Genomic DNA, 24,182 nt, shown 5'->3' with positions numbered 1-24,182 from the left:
TTACCTATACTAATGTAGTGACTTCATTATATAGACACAAGTGCTTTATTGGAAAATTTAAGGCACTTAAAACTCACAAGAAACTACATCCTGGACCCAAGTGGCAAATTTTCCATATCGTCACTAGTGAGAATATTGGTGACACGTTTTCACGGTTGTTTAACCAAACAGTCACTTTGACTATAAAATAAAAAGAAAATTACACAGTGGCCTGAAAATACATGAATTTTATTTTCTTGTGTTAAAAAAATATTTTATGCATTAGCAAAGCGAGTGACAAAATATTGTTGTTACCCCTCAAAAATAAAATTTGTGTTTAAAACAATATTTCACTCACTTCCTTTGCTCCTTCGTACAAATTAAATATCTATCTTACTTTTTACCGAGGGTTTGTAAAACTGATGGAGTACATTACTGGGTCTGGGGGGACCTAGGGGTGTTTGGGAGTTCAGTTGAACACCAGTCACTTTACCTATAAAATAAAATGAAAATTACACGGTGGCTTGAAAATACATGAATTTTATTTTCTCATGTCAAAAACAATATTTTATGCATTAGCAAAACGAGTGACAAAATGTTGTTGTTACCACTCAAAAATAAAATTTGTGTTTAAAACAATATTTTACTCACTTGCTTTGCTCCTTTGTACAAATTAAATATCTATTTTACTTTTTACTGAGGGTTTGCAAAACTGATGGAATCATTACTGGGTCTGGGGGGACCTAGGGGTGTTCGGGAGTTCAGTTGAACCCCTATATTAAAAAAATTAGACATTATAGCATGCTGACTTGGCCTCAGAATGCCAGAAATCCCATTTCTGAGGACCTGAATTCTAAACATTTTCCAGGGGAGGATGCCCACAAACCCCCCTGCAGGGTACTGCATTCAGCAATCCATATCTCAAACCCCATTCTCTAAAATCCTGAGTCCACCCCAGTGGGTTTTGGTTTAATTATCTAAAAGAGCTGAGAGGTTCACAAAGAATTTGCCTCACATTTTCTTACTGAGTGATTCATTGGAACTTTTACAAAAAACAATTCAGGCAGTAAACATACTTGTAATTTCTTTTAGAAAATAGTCCAAGGAAAATATGTGCACTGATTGGTTTAAAATCGTGTTTTCTATTCCTTGATAGAAACACGAAGTAGCATGAGCTGTTGACGTAATGATGGTGCGAGAAAAAAGAATTTACATTTTGATGATCAAAATAAACAGGTTGTTTTCTCTTTTTTTGTTGCAGAATTTTCTAAAAGAAATAGAAAACACATACACCGTGTTTCTATAGAGTTATAGAAACACTCATGAAAGTTTGGGAGAACTCATAAAAAGCTGTGGAAACACTCACTTGTCGGCTCGTGTTCCCACAGCATGTGTTGTTTTCCCAAACTTCCACTCATGTTTCTATTAAACAATTAGATTATGAGCTTGATATTTCTATCGCATGATAGTTGACAAGGGCATAGCCTGAGTCAACTACCATGCATAGAAATCGAGAGCGAATAATCTAATTGTTTTAGTATAAATCTACTGGTCGTTCAAAATTTTATCTAAATCCTCTTCACAGACACCTCAGAAATGCCAAGAAGCGGCCATCATTTTGTTAACAAGGGCACACTGTTACACTACTCACTATCTATCACAGAATAGATAGTGAGTACCTTAGCCAATCAGAGAATGCCATTCGTGATAGAACGCGAGTAGATTTATACAAAACCCAATAGAAACATGGTACATGTTTTCTATTTCTAAACTAATTGTCATTACTGTATGATGTTGGCAATTTTAAAATTACTTAGCAATCACTCCCTAAACCCATTCCACTTAGCCTGTGAACATCTCCCCCTTGGCCACTTCACTCTCAGCCAGTTCTTTCTCAGCCCTTCCAGCCACTGTCTGACCCTTCCAGCCGCAGTCAGACCCTTCCAGTCGCTGTCAGACCCTTCCAGCTGCTGTCAGACCCTTCCAGCCGCTGTCAGACCCTTCCAGTCGCTGTCAGACCCTTCCAGCCGCTGTCAGATCCTTCAAGCTGAAGCCTGTTCACAGGTAACATTCCACTCACCATATTAAATAATTTTGTTAATTTTGTTAATTTAATCTGGATTGCTCATTAAATCACTTTCTAATAAATCTGTGGAGTTTGGGAAACAACTTCAGAGCATTTTTTGTGGTTTCTTCATAAACTGTCTGCATAGGAATTCCTTTGATCCTTGAGATTGCCTCGCACGAAATGTAGATGTTCTTAGGTTCATTCCTTGTCTACCAAAAAACAAAAAATAAATTATTTACAAAGCAATATGTCAAACATGAGAGACACTGCATTGTGACATTGTTAAACATTCAGAGAGGGTTGAAAAGACACAGTATGGAGTGCCCTGAACAAAATAATTAGAGGTTTGAGTGAATTTGATCAATATGCTGTGTAAAGTGTTTGGTATATGCTTCCAATCAAATCTAACCCTAAGGCTTAAACAGAGAAATAAAATTGTAAAAATCTGTAACAAGATCAGGTATCCAAACCAGTACGAATCCCAGTTATGATTTCTTTGCTCTTAATCTGATGATTTGTAATATAAGAGTTTATGTTTTTAACAGCTGTAAATAGATCCTTAATTTTAACTTTTAATGCTGAAAATAGTTCCTTCAAGTTAACTTTTAGGCGTCCTCAATGAGTAGAGGATTTCACCCTGTGCTATTTTATCTAAACACATCAATAAAGTTGTTGTTGTTATTGTTGTTGTTGTTGTTTGAGTACGCACCATACACCTTTCTTTTAGTTGCGACAATGAAAGGTAGATCAAAGTAAAATGCCAGGGTTGACAACTTACTTTATTTTGGGTGACAGGTCTAAGCAAGTGATACTGGTTGAGCAACATTCATATCTAAAACATTAATGAGACAATATGAGTACCTGTTTTTCAGCAGCCAGTGCTGGTGAATCTGTTTCCAGTAGAAGATTTGAGAGCGGGACATTTTTCACAAGCTTCTCTTTCTGACAATGAAGAACACAACCATCAACAAGGCAAACTCAGTCATGTTCTACCACAGCAACCCACCCCAGATAGGGTTCTAGAGAAATATCCCACTCCCCTGCTCCCTCTCTGGCCAATCCTAGTAAACAACACAGTATTGCACCTCGTCCAGCACTCCAAACACCCATCAATCCCTTAACATGTTCCACTGCATTATCTCACACACCAGCCATACTGTACACAGCCCCTACTCATATTCTAGTACAACAATTCAAGCCTCATATCTCCCCCACCCACCCCCCTAATCCTAGACAGGGTTCTGAAACCGCATGTCACACTCCAATAAATGATCATTTTATAGAAGAACATACCACCCAACTTCCTAGAATTGGGTAGTAAGGTACAAAAAAGATTAAGTCTACATACAAACCAATTCGCCCATCAGGCCATCACTTATCTAGCATAAGCATGAAGCAACTAGGAACATTTCTACCGCCCCTCTCCCCCTGGATGGGATGATAATTCTTAACAGGATTACCCACCCAACATTAAATTTTCCAGTACCCAGCTGTACACCTGGGTGGAGAGAAGCACTGTGATAGTAAAATATATTACCCAAGAACACGACAAAATGTCCCTGGCCAGGGCTCAAACCCAGACTGCTCAATCCACAGGCAAGCACACTAACCATGAGGCCACTAAGCCTCCACAGGATTGGGTAGTATAGTACCTTATCTGTCCATTCCTAATCATGCTCCAGACAAGTTTTCTATCCATGACCAACATCACTTTGTAAAACTAAGATTCCTTAACTAGACGTCCACAACACTTAACAAAATATTTTACCTGTGGTGAGCGAGCTATAGATGGTGGAACCGAAAAATAGTATCCTTGTTGAACTCCCTTGAGAGCATTGGAAGGTTTCCCATCAAATGCATGCAGTAGAACGTTCTTGGCACCTAAGAATGAAAAACTAAAATTTAATTTTAACTATTTTTAATTAAAGATTCTCCCACCAAAGGGAATCAAACTGGCTCTGGTAGTATTCATATTGTCTTAAATCTTCTCTAACAATATGAACTATCTTTGTTGTCCTTGTGCAATATCTTTAACACAAGAAAATGAGGTATGACATTCTGTTCTAAGAGTTTCTAGAGGAATTGTAACTCATGTTTATGGGATAAGAAGTACCATGTTCTTGTAGCAATTCAATCACATGTCTCCCTGCTGATCGGGAATGGACATTTCTGCAAACAACAAGACACCACATTAAACAAAATCCTTTCAGCATAGTCAAAAAGTAAAAGATTTAAAACAGCATAGCAAACTTATCTGAGAAATGTTATTCCCATGTTTCCCTTTTATTCTCAAAATATAGTGTATTTAACAACTAAGCTAATTGACAAGGGCTAATTAGTTTACAAATTTAAGTGTGGAAACATTAAGGAAAGACACTCTGCTTGGCAGTTATTTTAATATCATTTATTTTGATAATTGAAAATAATGTACCCACATACAAAGGGAGATCAAGCTCTTGGGCAAGTTTTATCTGCAACAACAAAAAGGCATTTTTAAAGTTTAAATCTAAATTTTAAATTTAAAAATATTTCAAATAACCAGGTATTGATCAGTTAGGTACAGTTTATGGGCTGATATTTGATGGTAAAGTGGTAAATATGAAAAGACATTTCAAGTCTGAAGGGATTCTCTACCTGTCGGCTAAACACCTCTCTCTGTACATCTTTATCTTCCTCTTTGCTTATAAATCTTGGGGTAAAATCTAAACCAACCTTCATTAAGAAAATGTCAGGCAAACATATGAATACTGATGAAATATAAATAATGTGTCACAAATTAATCATGCATGAAAAGAAGAAAAAATAACTTAAAAGGTGCTGCAAAAAGAGTGCTGTGCAATTTTCCATGGTTTAATTATTCTCTTCAAAAAGCTGCAATCATTTAATGATTTGGTGATTTTAAGACTTGGCAACTTGATGAAGATTAATTTCCAATACCGCAAAAAGGGTGTACTTTCTTCAGGCATGTGGCACTCTCTTACCTCTCCGATGGCCACCAGCTTTTCATGATTGTCTCTGATAAACTCCTCAACACCATCAAGATCCTGCAACATAAGAACAACATTGCCAGCACAATAAGGTTTAATTCATGACAATTATTTTATTAGTTTATCTTACGATGAAAAGGCTATGTCTGTTACAATTCTGATGATACCAGAAGCAAGATGCCTCATTGGTGCTGGCACTTAGCTTTAGCTTCTGGAATGAAAACCTTGTTTGTCCAGTTCAGGTAACCACTCAGCATATGGCCGATGGAAACAATATTTTACCACTACATTACACTCAGCAACAAATTTATAGATGAACAAGGAGAATGTGCCTATCAGGCTGGTAGAGCCACATACTACTAGCTGAGCATAGAGGGTAACCATGACAATGCTATGACCCTTAACCACAAGGAACCATTCCAATGAACTGTTTTTTCAGTGGAAAAAGTAAATGCATACTATGTACTTCCTTAGTGGGGAGGGATCAGTCAGGAGCAAACTCTTTGGATGCAATGTGATATGTAGCCTGCAAACGCAGACGTATTTCCGGCTGTTGCTTGTCTCCGCCAACAATAACATCTGCGAACCCGAGCCACAAAACGATTTCTGTGACGTAATGACTTTTGTTTCTTCTTGGCCAATCAGATTCCATGATAGAATGAAACTCGAGTGCTCCTCGCAGCGAATACCTCACGCAGTAGTTCTGGCGCTACTTGAACTAAACTGTGATTGGCTTAAAATTCCTACGTTACAGAAATCATTTCCTGGCTCAGGTTCACAGACGTTACTTTCAGCGGAGACAAGCGACAGCCAGAAATACATGTATGTCTGCATTCGCAGGCTTTGTGATATGATGCAATACAAGCAAAATGGATTGACCTCTATGGGAGAGTTGTAAATACAGAGACCCCCTCCCCTTCCCCAGCAAAACAATCTGATTTCCCCACATCAAGAAGAAAAATCTACTGGCCAGCAGTTGTATTAATTTTTATTAGGTCTAGATTACATGTGTCTTGTCCAACAACATAGTTGAGGGTCCAGCCAGGGCTCAAACTAAGCTGTTCAGTAAGGAGTGCAAAGCATTAACCATAAGGCCACCACACCTTTTCCATCTCATCCCAGTATCCCAGGGGGAAGGGGGTAGAATCCAATGTAAAAAGGACAGGGGTGCTTGTCATACCTTTAGGGGGTTAAAAAAGTGGTTTTGGTACCTCTAAAGGTCCACAGCAGGAGCTTCTATGATAGCTTTTAGGAAATTGAGCCAAAAAAGAAGAATGACAGGAGATACATGTAATGTGCTGTTTTAGAATTGATATCTCCTATGGGTTGTTTTCAACAATACTTCCAACCAGCACCCCCTTCCTTTTTATATGGGAGTCCCTCCTGGCCCAGTATCAACAAAACTAAGAAACGGTCATCACTAACAAAAATATTAAAGAAACGTTCATTTGAAGAGGAATTAGGAATCAGGACTTAGTGTGAAGAAAATTTCACTCTTTATTGCTGTTTCACTTACTTCAAGGGTAGCACTGCGATCAGGACAAAGGCTCTGTACAGGATGAACACCAACACAAGGAGCTATGAAATCTGGATACCTAAAATATATGTAAAAACCATTAGAGGCATCAGATTTGTGTCAGCCTCATCAATCCAAGTAAAATGACATTCAAGATTAATTAAAGTAACAAAAAGTACAGGACGGAGGTTTACATGTATTTGACTCCTTGGAAGTATTCATTCAGCCAATCATAGCAAGTATCTCTAACCAGAGCCTTTACTCTCAATCTCCCAAAGTGTCGCAATAAAATGAGAATGGATCTACTTGGGAAGTGTATAGGAGTGAGAGTGGTTATCACTGTGGGGAGGTGGGACCATCACCATCGCTTCAATCCATTCTCTGGCAAATCATAAAAAGAGAGAGCCCTCGTCAAATGGGAAGCTCAGAACTTAATTATGTATGTAGTCTTGGCATTTTGTATTGCTTAAAGTAAATTGGGTGTTTGTTAACTCCAGTGGAGAAAGAGGAGGAAGAATTTAATTAAGGGTTAAAGTACACAATTTCAAACCTTTCATGAAGATTAAGCATTCCAGCAAACTCAGCCTTAAATTCTGTCACACCAACAATGGCCCTCACTCCAACCTAAGAAAATACATAACCAAAGCAGCATGTAAAGAAAGTTGTGTCCAATAGCCCAGGGCTAGTTGTGCTCTCAACTAAGCCTTTTGCTGAAATCCAAATATGACCCAATACTCTTTTTAAATAAAGTTTAAAATATGATGGAAAAGTGGGATGTGGCAACTCCAAGAATCTTAGTTTCAGATATTTAGTTATTTATTTTTATTCTTTTTCTGGGACAGGGGGAGGGGTGGCTGAACATTAGCCACTTCTCCCTCTTTGCATACAGGAGAAAAAAGCCTAACTATGTGGCTGCATCCCATGAGTCCTAAGAGGAAAATAATCAAGATTGATCAAAACCAATATCCACAATAACTCTGGTCACCCCTAGGTTTTTACAGTTACATTTGGATTCTTGCAAAGTCACCCGGGGACATAAGCACAAGATTAATTGAGGAGATCACGTATCAAGGGGTATTATGGGTAATCAAGACAAATTTACAAAGAAGCAAAGCCGTAAAACAAATGTTTATCTTTATATTTCCATCCTGATTTCACATTTGGAGATGAAACATATACTGTAGACGGAGAAACCCCTTTTCCAGGTTTACCAGCATTTTTGAGCCGATCGAGTGATTGTTGTGAGTATAGGAATTCTTTTACGGTTAAAACCGAACAATTTGGTCAAGCTACAAAAATAACATCTCTCTTACTCTGGTATGTAGGCTAATGTCTAGCTCAATCGACTCAAAAACGGTAGTAAATGTAGAAAAGGGGTTTCTCTATTTACAGTAAGAGTTTCTTCTCAAAAATGAAAGTCAGAATGGAAATATGAAGGAAAATGTATATTGTGCCGCTGTTTGTTTCTTTGCAATCTTAACCTGATTACCCATAGTGCCACCTAGAGCACGAACTCCTCTATTCCAGGAGCAGCAAAGGTCACCCAAGCATAATGTAAGAGTTTGTATGGAGAACTGTGTTATAATAGCACCCTAGGACAAATTTTTAAAAATTCACTCAAATCTCGTTTAACATCTCCAGGATGAGAAAAAATGACACCATTGAATGTTCAAGAGTCTTTGTTCGGTAAATTAGCCATACATTGAACGAATTTAACGTCAACTCCTGATCTCCATACAAACTGTTATAAAAATTTTAGCCAAGATCTCCGTACAAACTCTTATATTACACTTGGGAGACCTCTGGGAGCAGGGGAAACAAAGATGTGTCGAGGATGTAGGATGAGTAAGGGGGTCAGGGGGAGGCGATAAAGGGAGGGCGTAAATCTCCTCTATTTGAAGTTTTGTAGTTCCTCCTGGACTTTCAGGACCCCTTGGTGTTTTCCCAGGGCCATGACGAAAAGTACACGTTATTTGGATTTCTTTATAAAAAAAAATAGCCTTATAGAAAAAAACAGATATAATGCCCATTTCTACATACAAAACGATTAACTAGCTTACCTTCCTTGCCTCCTCAATCACAACATCGATATCCTGTGATAGTTGAAAACAAAAACGTCTTTTTCACAACTCTTTATCACAACAACACAACAGTTTTAAAGGGCATTGTATGCATCGTTCTAGCTATAAGGCGTGTGAATGACGTGGATCAAACTAGTCCTACATTCTGCTACTGTTACGCACTGTTTTACCTCACTGAAATCTTTCGCAGATATATGCGCATGACAGTCCACAAAACACATCTTTTCCGATTCCAACTTTTCTCTAAAAGTGTCCGCCGCGTCCGCCATGTTGAAATTTTCCCACAACCCTTTTCAGAACTTTCAGGGCTGTTAGATAGTCACGCCATGTATGCCACCAGATATCACCTAGGTGATATGCTTCTGATGCCACATGGCACGTATAGGTTGAGGGAAGACGCACAACGGGCCAGATTTAGGAGATTTTTTTTTCAAAACCACGGCTCATCCTCTTCCTCCAAAGTCTTACCTTCTAGGTATAAGCATTGAATGATAGGTATCAGTATTGAATGATTTCTTTTGAGCCTGTGTCAGTTAACACTAATGGTGACTGGTCCTGAGGGGAACTGAGTGAAGTCGATGGAAACATTGAGATTGTCGGGAAACAAAATTCACTGTTCCCCAAGGCAGTCATTTTAAAAGTAATTTTTTATGTGGCAAAACAAATTTCCGCAAAACAAAACAAACAACACCAAGCCACCTTCAACTGCACGCTCTGATCTGATCACATGCAACAGCGGTCAACGGTGACCTCTTTCCCGTTTGACGTCATAGTTTTCGCAATGTTTCCCGCTAATGCATTTGGCGGTGAACAGTTTTGACATTGTTAGATCTCATGTGACCATAAACTAGCTAATGAATCGGCGCGCTGTAGCGGAAAAACGCCAGCCCAGGACTTTTGTACATTGTGCTTATATTTCCGCACTAAAATGCTCGATTGATGCTCATACATAGGAGTTTTTGAATTTTAACAGTTTTAACGTTTTCACACAACTAACAGTTCAGGGTGCTTAACAAATACGTATAGTTTAAAACAACGTATATAATAGATTTCATACACCAAAAGTTCATTCTCTGAATGATATGCTGTTCTGTTAATCCTTTGTCTCCTTTCAGGGATACTTAAGTGAAGTGGCACTTGAATTTTTTTCAATTTCGAGTTAAGTCTTCCTTTCCTCGTAAAAAAATATTATTTGTATTTTTAGTGGAAAAAATAATAATTTTCCGGGAAAATGCCGCTAAAATGCTCGAATAATGCTTAATCAAGAGATCATCTCTTGTGCTTAATGCTTTTGCCTCACTAAAATGCTCGAAAAAATGCTAGCACTATGTACAAAAGCCCACGGCCAGGACCTGAATGTGCGTGCTTTGACACTAGACTGGACCCAACCTTGTTTTCCGCTTGACTGCTTGTTATCTCGTGATTCAGAAAAATCTGCCTTCTGCTCGTAGAGTACTTTCAAATTCCAGTGTACCCACAGACATGACTTGATTCTAGAAAATCCTTTAATCGGAAGATCCCTTGAATCGCTTTTACACACATAAAGGAATTCAACGAGACCACACAGACCACAGGTAAGGATAGACCATTTCAAGACTAAGAATTATTCGCGTGACTTTGTGGGCTTCGCAGTTAGGTGGATCCCTCGACAATCCGCTTCTAAAGATGTTCGTTTCAAACAGGGATTCATCTCTTCAGAACCACTGGCGACCACTGTTGTATCAATTTTGAGACTGAGAATCGATTGCAAACCCAGATCTGGGTAAGTATGGTTAAATATTAACCTTTAATGCTCAACTTAGCGAGATACGCAGGGTGAAATTATAATACACAGTCGTAAGCACATTCCTGCGACAAATGCCAAGCCCCTGTTCTTAAGCCCCTGTTTTGTAATGGTCTAAACATCGTAAGTATTTACTTCAAGGTACATGAAACGTGGCTTCGCAGTAATTCATAGCGAACAGTTTTGTCCCGCTTCTGCAAGAACATCGAGACACGAGCGCATTCTGTCTAAGAACTGACAGCGGAAGTCCTAGAATGTCTAGGCTATTTCGAAACTTTTCTGTTCGTACGTAGAGGTTAATCATTGACAATTTCCTGACAAAACTTATTCTGTGATCATAAAAACGCTTACCAACGACCTTCACGCAAAAGTGATCGCCATTTCAGGGGGAAACACTTGCTCAAGTCCCGAGTCTGCAAGAACATCGAGACACGAGTGCATTCTAAGAACTGACAGCGGAAGTCGTTGAATGTCTAGCCTGTTTGAATCGAAACTTCTCTGTTCGTACGTACTGGTTAATCACTGACAATTCCCCATCAAAACCTATTCTGTGATCATAAAAACAGTTATCAGCGACCTTCAGGAAACAATGATCGCCATTTCAGGGGGGAAACACTCGCTCAATTACCGTCTTACTTATTTAATATCAGCATTTTCATGTAAAGTGTTTTTTTATACCTTCTTCCTGCGCCCAAAGTTTTTGCGCGCGCACTCGTCTCGAGAACGAAACAATTTATAGTCTGCAGGCTATGGAGGTTTCAAAATTAATTCGTCCTTACTTCAAAGGTTGAAGAGTGGAAAAACTACCTTACAGTGTCTTTTTAAAGGTTTCTTTTTCCCCTAATATTTGAGGGTTGGCGTGACAGTTTGTTATGTAATGTTCCATTCCGCTTAGGTGTTTCTGATCTCGTGATCATTGCGGACTCTAATCTGTTCAGACAGCACCCTCCTGCAAAAGGAGGTCAACAGATTCGAATAGATTGTTTTAGATGTTAGTATTTAACGAGACTAAAGTTAAGGGAAAGAACTTTTTACTACTCAGAATAATTTAGTTCGCTTCAATAGAGTCGCATACATGTATTACTTATGACTGCCTATCAATTGCACGCGTCAAACCGAGTCATTTTGGCTCCAGGAGAAACCTTCATGTTTCAAGTAAGCAGGATGCGTGGAATGAAATACATGTGTTTTCTATCCACCACGTTTTCAAATGCTTTGACCCACCCTCCCCTCCCCTTATACTTTTTCACCAGTCCCAATGTCAAGAGCAGATGAAATGTTACATTAGATTAGACTCAACCTGTTTATTTTTACAGTTGCTGCTACTGTCCCATTATGATACGTAGGAACTGAAACAACGTTATGACCAAGTACTCTGCAAGGTAAGAAAATTCTGAAAATGTGCATTCTAGTCTATGTGATTAATCGGTTATAATGTAGCAGTGTTTGTCTACATATCCAATGTTAAGTCTTCATACGAGCCAAGTGGCCCATCAGGCCGGAGCTTATCCCGGTTTCTGTAGCATAAAGCGACTAGGAATATTTCTACTCCCCCCTGGATGGGATGCTAGTCCATCGTAGGGTTACCCCCACATATCCATAAGTCTAAAACAACAAAGGTGGAAAGCTTTTGCTTGCTTGCTTTTCTCAATTTGGTGTAGACACTCAGTCAAGCACGTTAGACTGAAAAGCCTGATTCACTTTGAAGAACTTTAGCAATATCTGAGTATAATTTAAGGAGAAACGATATTTAGAAAACTGGTCTTAAAGGAACAGAGAAATGGAAGACTTTGTCTCTCTAGTCTGGAAAGTGTCTGTCAGTGTTGGAGAGTTCCTGAGAAATTGTTTTATAAGGGAAATCTCGTTCAAGCCCTTTTTTTTTTGGTATGTGATATGTAGCCTTTTCCATCAATTTTATTTCAACTCTTCATGCTTGAATTGACACCGTATCAGTCACGCTGGACTTCCGTTTCTTGAACCTCCAAGGCAAACGAAAATTAGTTCCAAAGTCGCGTAGTTCAAAAAATCAGGGGTCGAGTTGGAGGGTGCGACCTTCGGTGCGAGTTATCGTGACGTTCGAAAAATTGAGGGTTCCAGAAACTAGGACTCCTCTTTATTATATGGCCAGCTCAGAGAGCGGCCAAGGTGAACCAAATCCTTTCTGTGATTGGCTACCCGAGCGGGCAAGATGGCGCTATTTTGCCCGCTCGGAATTACCCGCTGTGTCCCAAAAGAAAATAGTATTCTTTTCATATACAGATTACCATCCAGCATGTTGGACATCCAGAGCTGAGATATTAATTACTAACCGGGACAATTGCATCTTCTTGAATTGTGTGGGTAAGCAACAATAATTTCTTGGTTAGGCATAGACCTTATACATAGACCTAGACCTAGACCTAGACCTAGACCTGGACCTAGACCTAGACCTAGACATGGACATAGACATAGACATAAACATAGCAATTTTTCTTAAACAATTGTGTCCGAGGGGAAAAGGCGCAATGAGGCTAACACTATGTGAAGCACCAACCCGTGAGACAATTCCAGACCACAACACCGGGAACTCCGCGCCCCACTCTTTGCGATAAGTGTGTGGTTTCTTTAACGTCCCTCGATAACCACGTGACACTGAAGATGCAAGAGATGGAGCTTACAATTCATAGTCCTTATCCGAGAAGACTTGAACGTCTAACCATTTGCAGCAGTAATTACAAAGGTAGCACATTCTCCTCAATTATTTTACGACCCTGAGTGTTGGTCTGGTCTGGGGCTCAAACCTTCGACTTCACGCACAGATGTCTGGCGCTCTACAAACTGAGCTAACCTGGCGGCGGTTTCATTTACTCGGTTTTGCCTCCCAAGATAAGATCAGCCTTGATCAACAGCCGTAGTTTTACTTCAGGATCGATTTTTTTTGATAGAAATAGAAAGCATAACAGCAAGAACAAAGAGTATGTTCTATACTACGCCATCCGTAGACTAAGTAGCCTACAAGTAGTCCCTCTTTCGCTTTAGTCCGTCGAGCGAGACCGTAAATAAACAACAAGGAAAAAAATGGCCGTGCGAAATCTCTCACCCCCAGGGTTTCACTCGACCGTTTTCTTCCTCACGGTTTTTTCTTTTTTCGCGTCGCGCACGACGGGCTAAGCGAAAGAGGGACTACTCCTTGCAGCTAACATACCGAAAAACCTTTTGATAGGTTCATCTGGTCGCCAAACATGGCTTCTGCTCTTGCACCGCCAGTTGCATCCACCAAGGACACGACCAACTATGCACGGTTGTGTCGTCTTCTGGTGGACGTTGGATCCCAGGCCTTGAGGGACACATTTGACAGAATTCACCCTCCAGCTGGACTGCATTCTCTATTGGCGCCTGGTACCCCAGCACACAAGACACTACAGTCACTTAGGTCGAGGAGAATCCTCAATCCTACTCAATGGGGAAACTTGTACCCTACCATCCGTGCATCTGTTTCATCAGCAAGCTTTGATATCACGTTATTAATGGTGCTGCTAAGAAATATATCTCGTTTGGCTCCACCCGTCACCGGCTGGGACAATCTTCCTTCTGCTGCAGACACGAGTACTGAAGCCAACATAGCCAGGGTGAAGTACTACCGAAATACTGTTTACGGCCATGCGACACAAGCTTCTGTAGACGATGTAACGTTTAACACCCTCTGGAAGGATATCAGTAATGCGCTGGTAGCACTGGGAGGAGTGAGTTATGGAGTCGCTATAAATAAACTCAAGTATGAGTGTATGGATCCCGACACTGAGGAACATTACAGAGAACTGCTGTTGCAATGGAGGAAAGATGAAGACAACATCAAAGAAAAACTTGAAGAGATGGAAGGTATGTAAGAATTTAGCCTCAAATTCGGGGAATGAGCACGGACTCCTTTCTTGAACAGCTGGTAATCGAGCCTACCTCCACTACGTAGATTTGTTTTTTGTTAGTCCACAATTCAACTCCTTGACCGCGTCGTATAAATAGCCAACTAGTCAGCAAGGAACCTACAGACAAACCTTCGCATTGGCTAAGTGTGGATACGAATAGAGTAAATTTGTATCAAGTGCGGATACGATTCTGATTGGCCTCAAACCAGGGAAAATGTACATTGATAACCTACCCTGCGATGAAAATTAACATGTTGCATCATTAACTTTTCTTCTTCTTTTTTGTCTTCTTTTTTCGACATAAAGGCAACATAAAGGATAAACTTGGAGAGGTGGAAGGTATGTGTGAAACTGACTGAACCAGTAGACTTAACAACACGAACGTTTTTAAAAATGAAAAGAAAATGTCAAGGGAAAGTAATCTGTAAACCTTAGTTTCGTTTATCTCCTGCAAAGGAAGGCGAAAAACGAAAAACAAAAACTCGAATAGGAAGGCATGCGAAAAACTGCAATTTAACAATTAGATTATTAACTTGAGATATCTACATATTAAACAGTACTAGTGTAAAATGAGGTGGTCTACGAAATGGCGATCTTTTTGTTTTCGTCCCAAGTTTCGGAGAAAGATTTAGGCCCGCGCCACACTACACCGGAGAAATTTGTAAACGCAGCAATCACCAGGAGCAGAAAAGTTTGAGTGCACCCTTGAGGGTTAGGGTTAAACACACGATTATTCTGACGTCGTCGTTTTCGAAAAAGCCGGTTTTCAAAATATTTCCGTCCACACTAAAACACGGAGCCGGCGTTTTCAATTCCTCTGGTCTGAAGGACGTTTTCGAAAAGCTCTTTTTCGGAGGGCAATTTCTCCGGATTAGTGTGGACGGTTGGCATAACCGTAGAAATTGAGCTGCGTTTTCAAATTTCTTCCGCGTAGGGTGGATGGGGTCAGAAATATTATGACTAATTCAATTCTCGAGAAAACAGACCTCAACAAATAGCAACACCAGTCAAAGAACTTAATCTTTCAAAAAAAGTTATCAGTCCGGAGAAAAAAAATTCCTGCTATTTTGCACTGTAAACTTGAGGAATTTTAACGCAACATTTAATTGCGGCAACATGTTGTGGGGTTTTGAAATCGATTCAAAAACCTGCAGCATTGTCCGATTTTGCAATGTTGCGTCAAAAATCATCTCGTGTAACATACCGTTGCCGTCCGTTGCCGCAACAAAGTTATGTTTAAATTTGCCTCGTGTAAGATGGTTTGAAAAATCGGCGTTAAAAATCGGTTCGTGTAAAGTTACCCAAGCATTGTTTTTCACAATTCTCAAAAATGAAGTAAAGAAAAAAAGGCCAAACTTGGTCGTAAAGAACAATCCGTAGAGGCTTTAAACTAAAGCTAAAGTGTTAACTTTTGTTTCCCAGAAAACCTCAAAGAGACACTCGAGCAAATGAGAAGCGAAACGAAAAGCGTCAGTGAAAAGTTAGACTCCTTGAGAGAATCCAGCCAAGATGAAGGTCAGTAGACATTAAGATATAAATAACAGCCTCCATTTTGCGCGAAAATATACTCAGATAGTTGTCCTTGGACATTATCTGTTCCTCGAAGCTCAGAGTTTTCCTCGAGCTTCGCTCTCGGAACAGATAATGTCCGCGGACAAATATCCGAGCATATTTTCGCGCCAAATGCAGGCTATTGTTTGTATATTCCCCAGTTTTGGCTGGGGCTTATTCAGTCATGTGACGCGTCTAGACCAACCGCGTGCGAGCGAAAATATTTGATGCATTTTTTAAAAATTGAAGATATTCAGATTCCATCTCTAGTCAAGAGAAAGGTTTTTCTGTAACTAACACAGTGAACCTCAACTAAACAATTAATAAATGAAAAAAATAGGGTCATTATTCAGTTCAAATTGGTAGAAGTTTTGATAAATTTGCCAACGTCAACATTTGTCGAGCTATAGTTTGATGTAACCATGACTGTAAAGCAGTTTTCAACTGATTGTGGTAAGACCAAAATCAAAGTAATCACTCCAACCAATCACAAAAAACACAAACAATCCGGTGAACCAATCAAAACTCGAAGTAAATACATGTAGCTGACGCGAAGCGCGGGAAAACGAGCGTGAGCGAGTCACGGTTGTTTTTGGTTTTACTTCTGATTGGATGAAAAAGTGGCGCGAGATTTTTAAGCCAATCGTGTATAGCGTAGTAATGCAAACTCGATATTTCTTTTCGAGACTTACATTACTTACAAAAACTTTCGGACGTACGTTAAAATTTCGGACGTTTTAATTTTTGTACACTTTTTATCCAATTTCAGACGAATTTCAGACAAAAAATTCGGAAACATAGCTAAAGTAAATTTACACCTAGAAAACATGAATGAAACTTTAAAAAACAACATATGTGAAAATGATAGTTTTACTGCGCCCTTAAGGTTTTTGAGATACACCGACGAGGAAATATCACGAATTCTATCAAGTCGTTACGTATCTCAACTACCGTGTTTAGAGTTCTCTCCATAACGGAAGCCAAGAGCTTTTGAGCTACTTAAAGGTTTTATACTGTACTGCACTGTAAATATTTCGCTTAAAAATTTCGGACGGTTTAATTTTCGGACACTCTTTTTGTCCAAAATTAAAATCGTCCGACCTCTTTGGCAAGTACTGTAGTAAAAATCGTTCTAGCGGTGAGTTTATGATGATAAAGTTACCACCTGCGCACTTATTAACGAAGCCTGTTGTTATTTTCATCCTCAGACAAAATTAGAAACGACCTTCAACAGATGAAAAGTGAGATGGGGAACATGAGTGACAAGTTAGACACTTTGATGACACAGAGAGAGAGCAAGGATGAAGGTCAGTTCTAAATAAAAACTTTTAACCATCCTTTGCGCAATACAAAAAACCTTATCCAATGACAAAAAACACTGACGAAAGTAAAAAAGGATTGATTTTGTGCAGCCATTTGCTTATACTCAACTATAAGCGAGCCTCTTAATTTATTGAAGATGCTGCGTAAAAGGTCTTTCCACACTGATTATAATTCTGATTTTATATTAACCACTTGTCGTGGGCTTAGGAACTTGTCTATTCTATCCGTCATGCACTCACTCCACCAGATCTAGTTTTGGCGGTCTCTCTTTACTCGCTTTGTTTACACGTTTCATGACATAATGACAAGAACCTGCTGTACTGGATTCTGTTGGGACGGATCTAGAGGGGTTACGGGGGTTCGGTTGAACTCCCTATATTAAAAAATGAGGTTTTATAACACACTGACTCGGCCTCAGAAAGCCGGAAATCCCACATCTGAAGACCTCACTTTTGAACATTTTTAGGGGGAGGATGCCCTTAGAACCCCCTATAAGGGAACGCTTTCGGCGGTCCCTATCTCCCCTGGACTCCCCAACAGGGGAACACTTTCGGCGTCCGTATCTCGAACCCCCTTCTCTAACATCCCGTTTCCGACCCAATTGTGTAAACATAACTTTCTTGTTTGTATGGATTGACTTGAATGTACTTCAACAGTCAACACAAACTAATGTACCACACTTTGTCCACAGAGAGAGATTATTTCCAGGAGATTAAAAGGGAAATACGAACCATCAGCGAAAAGTTGAATGAAGGTACAGATTTAATTTGTCGTTTTACGAGGTAATCTTAGCACAGCGTTTGACAATGTGATCTTATCGTACGAGAAAAGTCTCAGTGAGTCTGCTTAAGAACTTGAAGAGCAGTAAAACAGTCGTTTTAGATCCGAAAAGAACTCTTTCTTCTTGCCTATGGATACTTTTTATGCAACTTACACACCGTTTATTCTGAACGAAGAAAGTCTGGGATTCCATTGTTGTTAAGTTAGTGTGAATTAATGGCTGTGGTCAAATGAACAGCGGTAACAATATTTTGATCGTTAGACTTCAGTTAATCAGTTAGACTTAATGGTTGCAGTAGACTCTACGGTTGCGCTAATGTTATTAACTACAGTTAGTTATAATTAGCCTTTCTAAAAATAACTGAGGTTCTACACTCGCGCTGTCATTGGTCAATAGAGTTGGCCAACTTATAATGTTCTATTGCACTTGTAAACACACGGTTCTCGATATGGCAGAACTTCGGGAGAACTAGAGATTTCAGAACACTAGCGATAGGACACGTTATAAACAGTTTCGGCTTTCACTGAATGAGATATCAATAACACGAATATCTTTCATTCAACATATACATTGAAATTTCCAAGAAAAAACAGATTAAAGAACCAGAAGTTGGTCGCGATGTAATGCTTGATCTTTTTGTGAAGGCAAAAAGTTTTCCCTGCTTCCGTTTACGCTTGAGTTTTGAAGTACGTTTTATTTAGTTAAGAACTGAATGACAACAGAGTGAAAGGTTGTAGCGTGGAATATTTTACACAGGTCACCTATATCATAATCATAACAATGACGAATGTTAAAATAACAACTGTAACCTTAACAAACTTATCAAGGACAGTTTAAAAAAACTTATCAGCAGTATTTAAACTGAAAAAGTTATCCCGGAAAAAAATTATCCCTCTATTTTCCAAGAAGTATGAAATTTCAAGTGTTAATTATCAGCTCTTGGGAGCTTGTCTGTCTCCTGGATAAGGATCGCGTTATACATCGTTTCATACCATTCTGAAAAATAAAGTAAACGAAAAAAAAGGCTAAACATGGGCGTAATGAACAATCCCTAGTAAGTTTCAAAGTAAAGCTAACGTTTTGATTTTTGTTTCCCTGAAAACCTCAAAGAGACACTCGAGCAGATGAGAAAACAAACGAAAACCGTCAGTGAAAAGTTAGACTCCTTGAAGGAATCCAGCCAAGATGAAGGTCAGTAGACGTTAAGATATTTGAAGGTTTATAGATTCCATCTCTAGTCAAAAGAAAGGTTCTCCTGTAACATACACGCAGTGAACGTCAACTGAAACGAGAAAAACGACGGGATGTCTGTTTAGAAACCAATGATGGTAATTATTATTCAAACTGGTAGAAATTTAATAAATTTGCCAAAGTAATCTGTCTAGCCAATCACAAAGGACACAGACAATCCAGAAGTCAGTCAAAACTCGAAGTACTTTTAATACATACAGCTGACGTGAAGCGCGGGAAAACGTGTGGGAACAAGTCACTATTGGTGTTGCAGTTTTACTTCTGATTGGATGAAAAAGTGGCGCGGGTTTTTTAAGCCAATCGTTTAGGGTAGTAATCAAAACCAAAAAAATTTCCGACACTTAAGTGAAAATCGCTCTCCTGCTCACTAATGAACGAAGGCTGATGTTAATTTTCATCCTCAGGCAAAATTAGAAACGACCTTCAACAGATGAAAAGTGAGATAGGGAACATCAGTGACAAGTTAGACACTTTGATGACACACAGAGAGACCGAGGATGAAGGTCGGTTCTAAATAAAAACTGGTGGCATTTTTGCGCAATAAAAACACAGTTTATCCAGCGAAAGAAACGTTTTGACAAAAGTGAAAAAGTAATGATACTGTGCAGTCATTTGCGTATACTCAGCTGTGAATGAACCTTTTAAACTTTTATTGAAAATAAAGAAGATTACAATTATGATTTTAAATTAACCACATGTCACGGGCTTACGGATAAACTTGTCTACTCCAAAAGGTTTTAAACTGCATTTCTTGCACTGTTTCACCCAGGCGTCATGTCTCGTGCATCTCCCAAAAGTCACGCTATAAATTTATTCGAGCCTCCCAAATAACAAAAAAGGCTCAATATTCAAGGATCAAACCTTAACCAAATGTATGTAAGTGGGGAGGCGGGGAGGCAGCGAGGCACAACAATGTTTCAAAGTCACTTTCGTCTTGCAAAAATTCTACATCGGTTCAATTCCGTTTCCTTTTTTAAAGCTTTATGTCTAGTCGATTGTTTGCATATTTCTTACTTGTGATTGACAAGGTACTTGAAGTAGCTTTTATTTAATTACTTCTAGATCATTTTGATCCAGCTGAGCTAATTGACGGAATTCGCCAACTCTACAAACTCCGCGAGGGATGGCTTGCACCGTTTCCCTGGTGTGAAGAGTTTCACTTTCATCTCGATGGTATTTTTACCAGACTTAAAGTGGTCAGCAGGAAAAAAACGAGAGGAAAAGCGACAGACAACATTGTAAACATGTCTGGGATCTTTAAACCACATGAAGAATGTTCACAACCAAGAACAGTGTTAATTGAAGGAAAGCCTGGTATGGGGAAAACGACTTACTGCAAAAAGCTGGTATATGACTGGGCTACAAGAAAGCAGCAACTAGAAGATTGCTTCCCAAGGTTCGAAACAGTGCTGTTGCTGAAGTGTCGTGATATGCAGTCTGACCTGTGGGAGACCATTGATGATCAACTTCTACCTCGAGAAGTTGGAGAAGACGTAAGAGATAGATTCTTCACATTCATCCGCCAGAATCAGTCTGACGTTTTGCTAGTACTCGATGGATTGGATGAGGTTCCCACTAGTAAATTGCCAGTGTTTACAGAAATCATTCAGGGCAGAGTGCTTCCAAAATGTCACTTGGTTGCGACTGCAAGGCACGAGGCTGGAATTAAGGTCCGAATACACAGTGACACCCTGCTGGAAATTGAAGGTTTTACCCAAGAAGATGCAAGGAAGTTTATCCTCAAGTACTTCAAAACATCGAAGAATTTGGCCCAAAAGCTCTTGTCCAAGCTGGAAAGCGATAAAAATCTGAAAGACATGGCGGCAAACCCTCTGAACGCTGCACTCCTTTGCCTTGTTTGTGAAGAGTATCGAGGTGTTTTCCCAGAACGTAGGACGCAACTGTACGTGGAAATAATACAATGTATCCTTGCAAGATATAGAAGGAAGAAAGGACTGCCAGAAGTGAACGCGGATCTCATCGAAGTGTATAACCCTCAACTGAAACATCTTGGGCGAATAGCATTGAACGGTTTACTTCAAGACAAATTGGACTTTGAGGAAAGCGAGCTTCAAAGTCATGCAGATGACTTACCTGGATTCGGATTTTTGTCACTTCAGACCGGAGGCAGTAAACTAAGACCGCATCGACAGTATAGCTTTCTACACAAGAGTTTTCAAGAATGGTTTGCAGCCCTCTATCTTTATTGTCAGCTTATTGAGAAAGAAATCATTCCCGCCCAAATAGTTGCTGAAAAACGATTTGCTCGTGAACTGAAAGAGGTGCTTCCATACACATGTGGTCTGTTAGCAGCACGATGCAAGGAAGAAGCAGTAGCCCTAACGAAATATATCATGAGACAAGTGAACCAGGATGATAGCGATGATAGTGATGCCAATAGCGATAATAGCGATGAAAGCGATGAAAGTGATGAACGCGATGGCGATGAAAGCGATGGCGATGATAACGATGGCGATGATACCGATGATTGCTTGACAGTTGCATTGGAGTGCGTAAAAGAATGTAAACAAGATAACAGCAGTTTTCAAGCGGATTTGGCCCGTGAGCTTGGCTCATCTCTTCAACTTCAAACGCTGCGACTTTGTCGTGGCAAAATTGATGCTGCAAACGTTGTTGTTCTAGCTGACGTGCTAAAATCCAACACAACAGTGACAAAGTTGGATTTGTCAAGGAATTCCTTTGGTGATGCTGCTGCAGCAGGTCTAGCTGAGGCGCTTAAATCCAACACAACACTGACAGTGTTGGATTTATCATGGAATCGCATTGGTGATGCTGGTGCAGCAGGTCTAGCTGAGGCGCTTAAATCCAACACAACACTGACAGTGTTGAAATTGTCTGACAATGACATTGGTTATGCTGGTGCAGCAGGTCTAGCTGAGGCGCTTAAATCCAACACAACACTGACAGTGTTGGATTTGTCATGGAATCGCATTGGTGCTGCTGGTGCAGCAGGTCTAGCTGAGGCGCTTAAATCCAACACAACACTGACAGTGTTGAAATTGTTAAGGAATGACATTGGTGATGCTGGTGCAGCAGGTCTAGCTGAGGCGCTTAAATCCAACACAACACTGACAGTGTTGAAATTGTCTCTTAATGGCATTGGTGCTGCTGGTGCAGCAGGTCTAGCTGAGGCGCTTAAATCCAACACAACACTGACAGTGTTGAAATTGTTAAGGAATGACATTGGTGATGCTGGTGCAGCAGGTCTAGCTGAGGCGCTTAAATCCAACACAACACTGACAGTGTTGAAATTGTCTCTTAATGGCATTGGTGATGCTGGTGCAGCAGGTCTAGCTGAGGCGCTTAAATCCAACACAACACTGACAGAGTTGGATTTGGGTTACAATGGCATTGGTGATGCTGGTGCAGCAGGTCTAGCTGAGGCGCTTAAATCCAACACAACACTGACAGAGTTGGATTTGGGTTACAATGGCATTGGTGATGCTGGTGCAGCAGGTCTTGCTGAGGCGCTTAAATCCAACACAACACTGACGGTGTTGAAATTGTCTGACAATGACATTGGTGATGCTGGTGCAGCAGGTCTAGCTGAGGCGCTTAAATCCAACACAACACTGACAGTGTTGGATTTGTCATGGAATCGCATTGGTGCTGCTGGTGCAGCAGGTCTAGCTGAGGCGCTTAAATCCAACACAACACTGACAGTGTTGAAATTGTCAAGGAATGACATTGGTGATGCTGGTGCAGCAGGTCTAGCTGAGGCGCTTAAATCCAACACAACACTGACAGTGTTGGATTTGTCATGGAATCGCATTGGTGCTGCTGGTGCAGCAGGTCTAGCTGAGGCGCTTAAATCCAACACAACACTGACAGTGTTGGATTTATCACGGAATCGCATTGGTGATGCTGGTGCAGCAGGTCTAGCTGAGGCGCTTAAATCCAACACAACACTGACAGTGTTGAAATTGTCTGAGAATGACATTGGTGCTGCTGGTGCAGCAGGTCTAGCTGAGGCGCTTAAATCCAACACAACACTGAGAAGAATTTGTTTCCACAAATACCCGATTTCTAGCTGATTTAAGTTTTTGTTTTTGAATGAACACTGACAGATCTTTTATGTGACATATAATTCGAGACCAACTGGCTTTTAAGTAAGATACGAATTGCTTTGCTTTCAAAATTTCTTACCACTCGGAAGTCCAGAAGTAGTTAAGTTTTTTAATCATCTCCACTACAGTGGAATTTTCTAATATTTTGTCTTTTCTTCAGTCATTACACAATGAATAGGGAGTTGAGATCTGATTGGAAAAATTACGCAAGTAATCGTTAAAATTTTTCCCGGTTTGACGGTTTAAGGGAAGCATGTACTGTTGAGTTAGCGGGGAAAAATGTTCCGGGGCTACAAATAGAAATTAGTTGACTGAAGGTCAGCCTAGTCTCTAGATGTCTCTCTTTCCAGACGAAACTAAGCCGAGGACTCCTGGGAACAACCGACTGACTTCAAGGGAAATGCTAGAATAGACCACTTTCAATATATTAAAATTTAGCTTGGCAGCGAGGCTTAGAAGACATAAACAATGGAAATTGAATGACCATGTTTATTTATTTCTTTTGTTTTTGTCCTCAAGGCCTCACTATCAAGCTGAATTTTAATATATCGAAAGTGGCCTATTGCTGTATTGTTTTTCATTAATGTAAAAAAGCTTTCAGAATTGTATCTGCATGTAACAATTTATCATATTTATAATAAACGATGTAAATAGACAATTTTTCTATGTTTATCCGAGTTTTAATGTAGTCTTTCATCTGTTTGTGATAATCTGTATTTACGTAACTAGCCAGGACTGAGAAACACACAAGCCCTGATATGTAAAATAAATTACTCTATTGGTCTCTATTCGCAACAGTTGTTACACGACGATAATGTTTCAAAAGATGTACATGTAATGTATATATAAATGAGAATTAATTGTTGTAATAA

General features: G+C 39.8%; 2 protein-coding genes across 8 annotated transcripts; one reads left to right on the top strand and one right to left on the bottom strand.

Moving 5' to 3' along the window:
• Nucleotides 1–212: 212 nt before the first annotated feature.
• Nucleotides 213–9,651, bottom strand: LOC145484632 (deoxyribonuclease TATDN3-like). 6 transcript variants are annotated; one of them, XR_014049040.1, is made up of 12 exons: nt 8,802–9,649; nt 8,611–8,643; nt 7,101–7,174; nt 6,551–6,629; nt 5,029–5,091; nt 4,682–4,759; nt 4,487–4,518; nt 4,161–4,216; nt 3,816–3,928; nt 2,909–2,989; nt 723–2,256; nt 213–430 (listed from the first exon to the last, which is right to left on the bottom strand). XR_014049040.1 is itself a non-coding variant. In XM_081463233.1 (11 exons), the coding sequence occupies exons 1-11, from the start codon at nt 8,898–8,900 to the stop codon at nt 2,113–2,115; spliced, it is 852 nt and encodes a 283-aa protein (XP_081319359.1). In that variant the 3' UTR covers nt 213–2,112. The 6 variants fall into 6 exon arrangements, 4 of the variants coding, with proteins under 4 accessions (XP_081319359.1, XP_081319363.1, XP_081319361.1 ...); XR_014049041.1 differs by having other exon boundaries at nt 213–472; nt 2,060–2,256; XM_081463233.1 differs by having other exon boundaries at nt 213–2,256; nt 8,802–8,900.
• A 466-nt stretch (nt 9,652–10,117) lies between these two features.
• LOC145484576 (uncharacterized) lies at nt 10,118–23,961 on the top strand. 2 transcript variants are annotated; one of them, XM_081463164.1, is made up of 9 exons: nt 10,118–10,205; nt 10,314–10,393; nt 11,731–11,796; nt 12,674–12,754; nt 13,617–14,272; nt 14,623–14,655; nt 15,739–15,831; nt 17,076–17,174; nt 20,285–23,961. In XM_081463164.1, the coding sequence occupies exons 5-9, from the start codon at nt 13,636–13,638 to the stop codon at nt 23,275–23,277; spliced, it is 3,855 nt and encodes a 1,284-aa protein (XP_081319290.1). In that variant the 5' UTR covers nt 10,118–10,205; nt 10,314–10,393; nt 11,731–11,796; nt 12,674–12,754; nt 13,617–13,635; the 3' UTR covers nt 23,278–23,961. The 2 variants fall into 2 exon arrangements, with proteins under 2 accessions (XP_081319290.1, XP_081319289.1); XM_081463163.1 differs by lacking the exons at nt 10,118–10,205; nt 10,314–10,393; nt 11,731–11,796; nt 12,674–12,754 and adding exons at nt 17,882–17,944; nt 19,070–19,162; nt 19,627–19,725.
• The last annotated feature ends 221 nt before the right edge of the window (nt 23,962–24,182 follow it).

Source organism: Orbicella franksi, chromosome 4, assembly GCF_964199315.1.
Source record: "Orbicella franksi chromosome 4, jaOrbFran1.1, whole genome shotgun sequence".
NCBI lineage: Eukaryota > Metazoa > Cnidaria > Anthozoa > Scleractinia > Merulinidae > Orbicella > Orbicella franksi.
The sequence above is the reverse complement of the archived record's forward strand: the minus strand, read 5'-3'. Positions and strand labels throughout refer to the sequence as shown.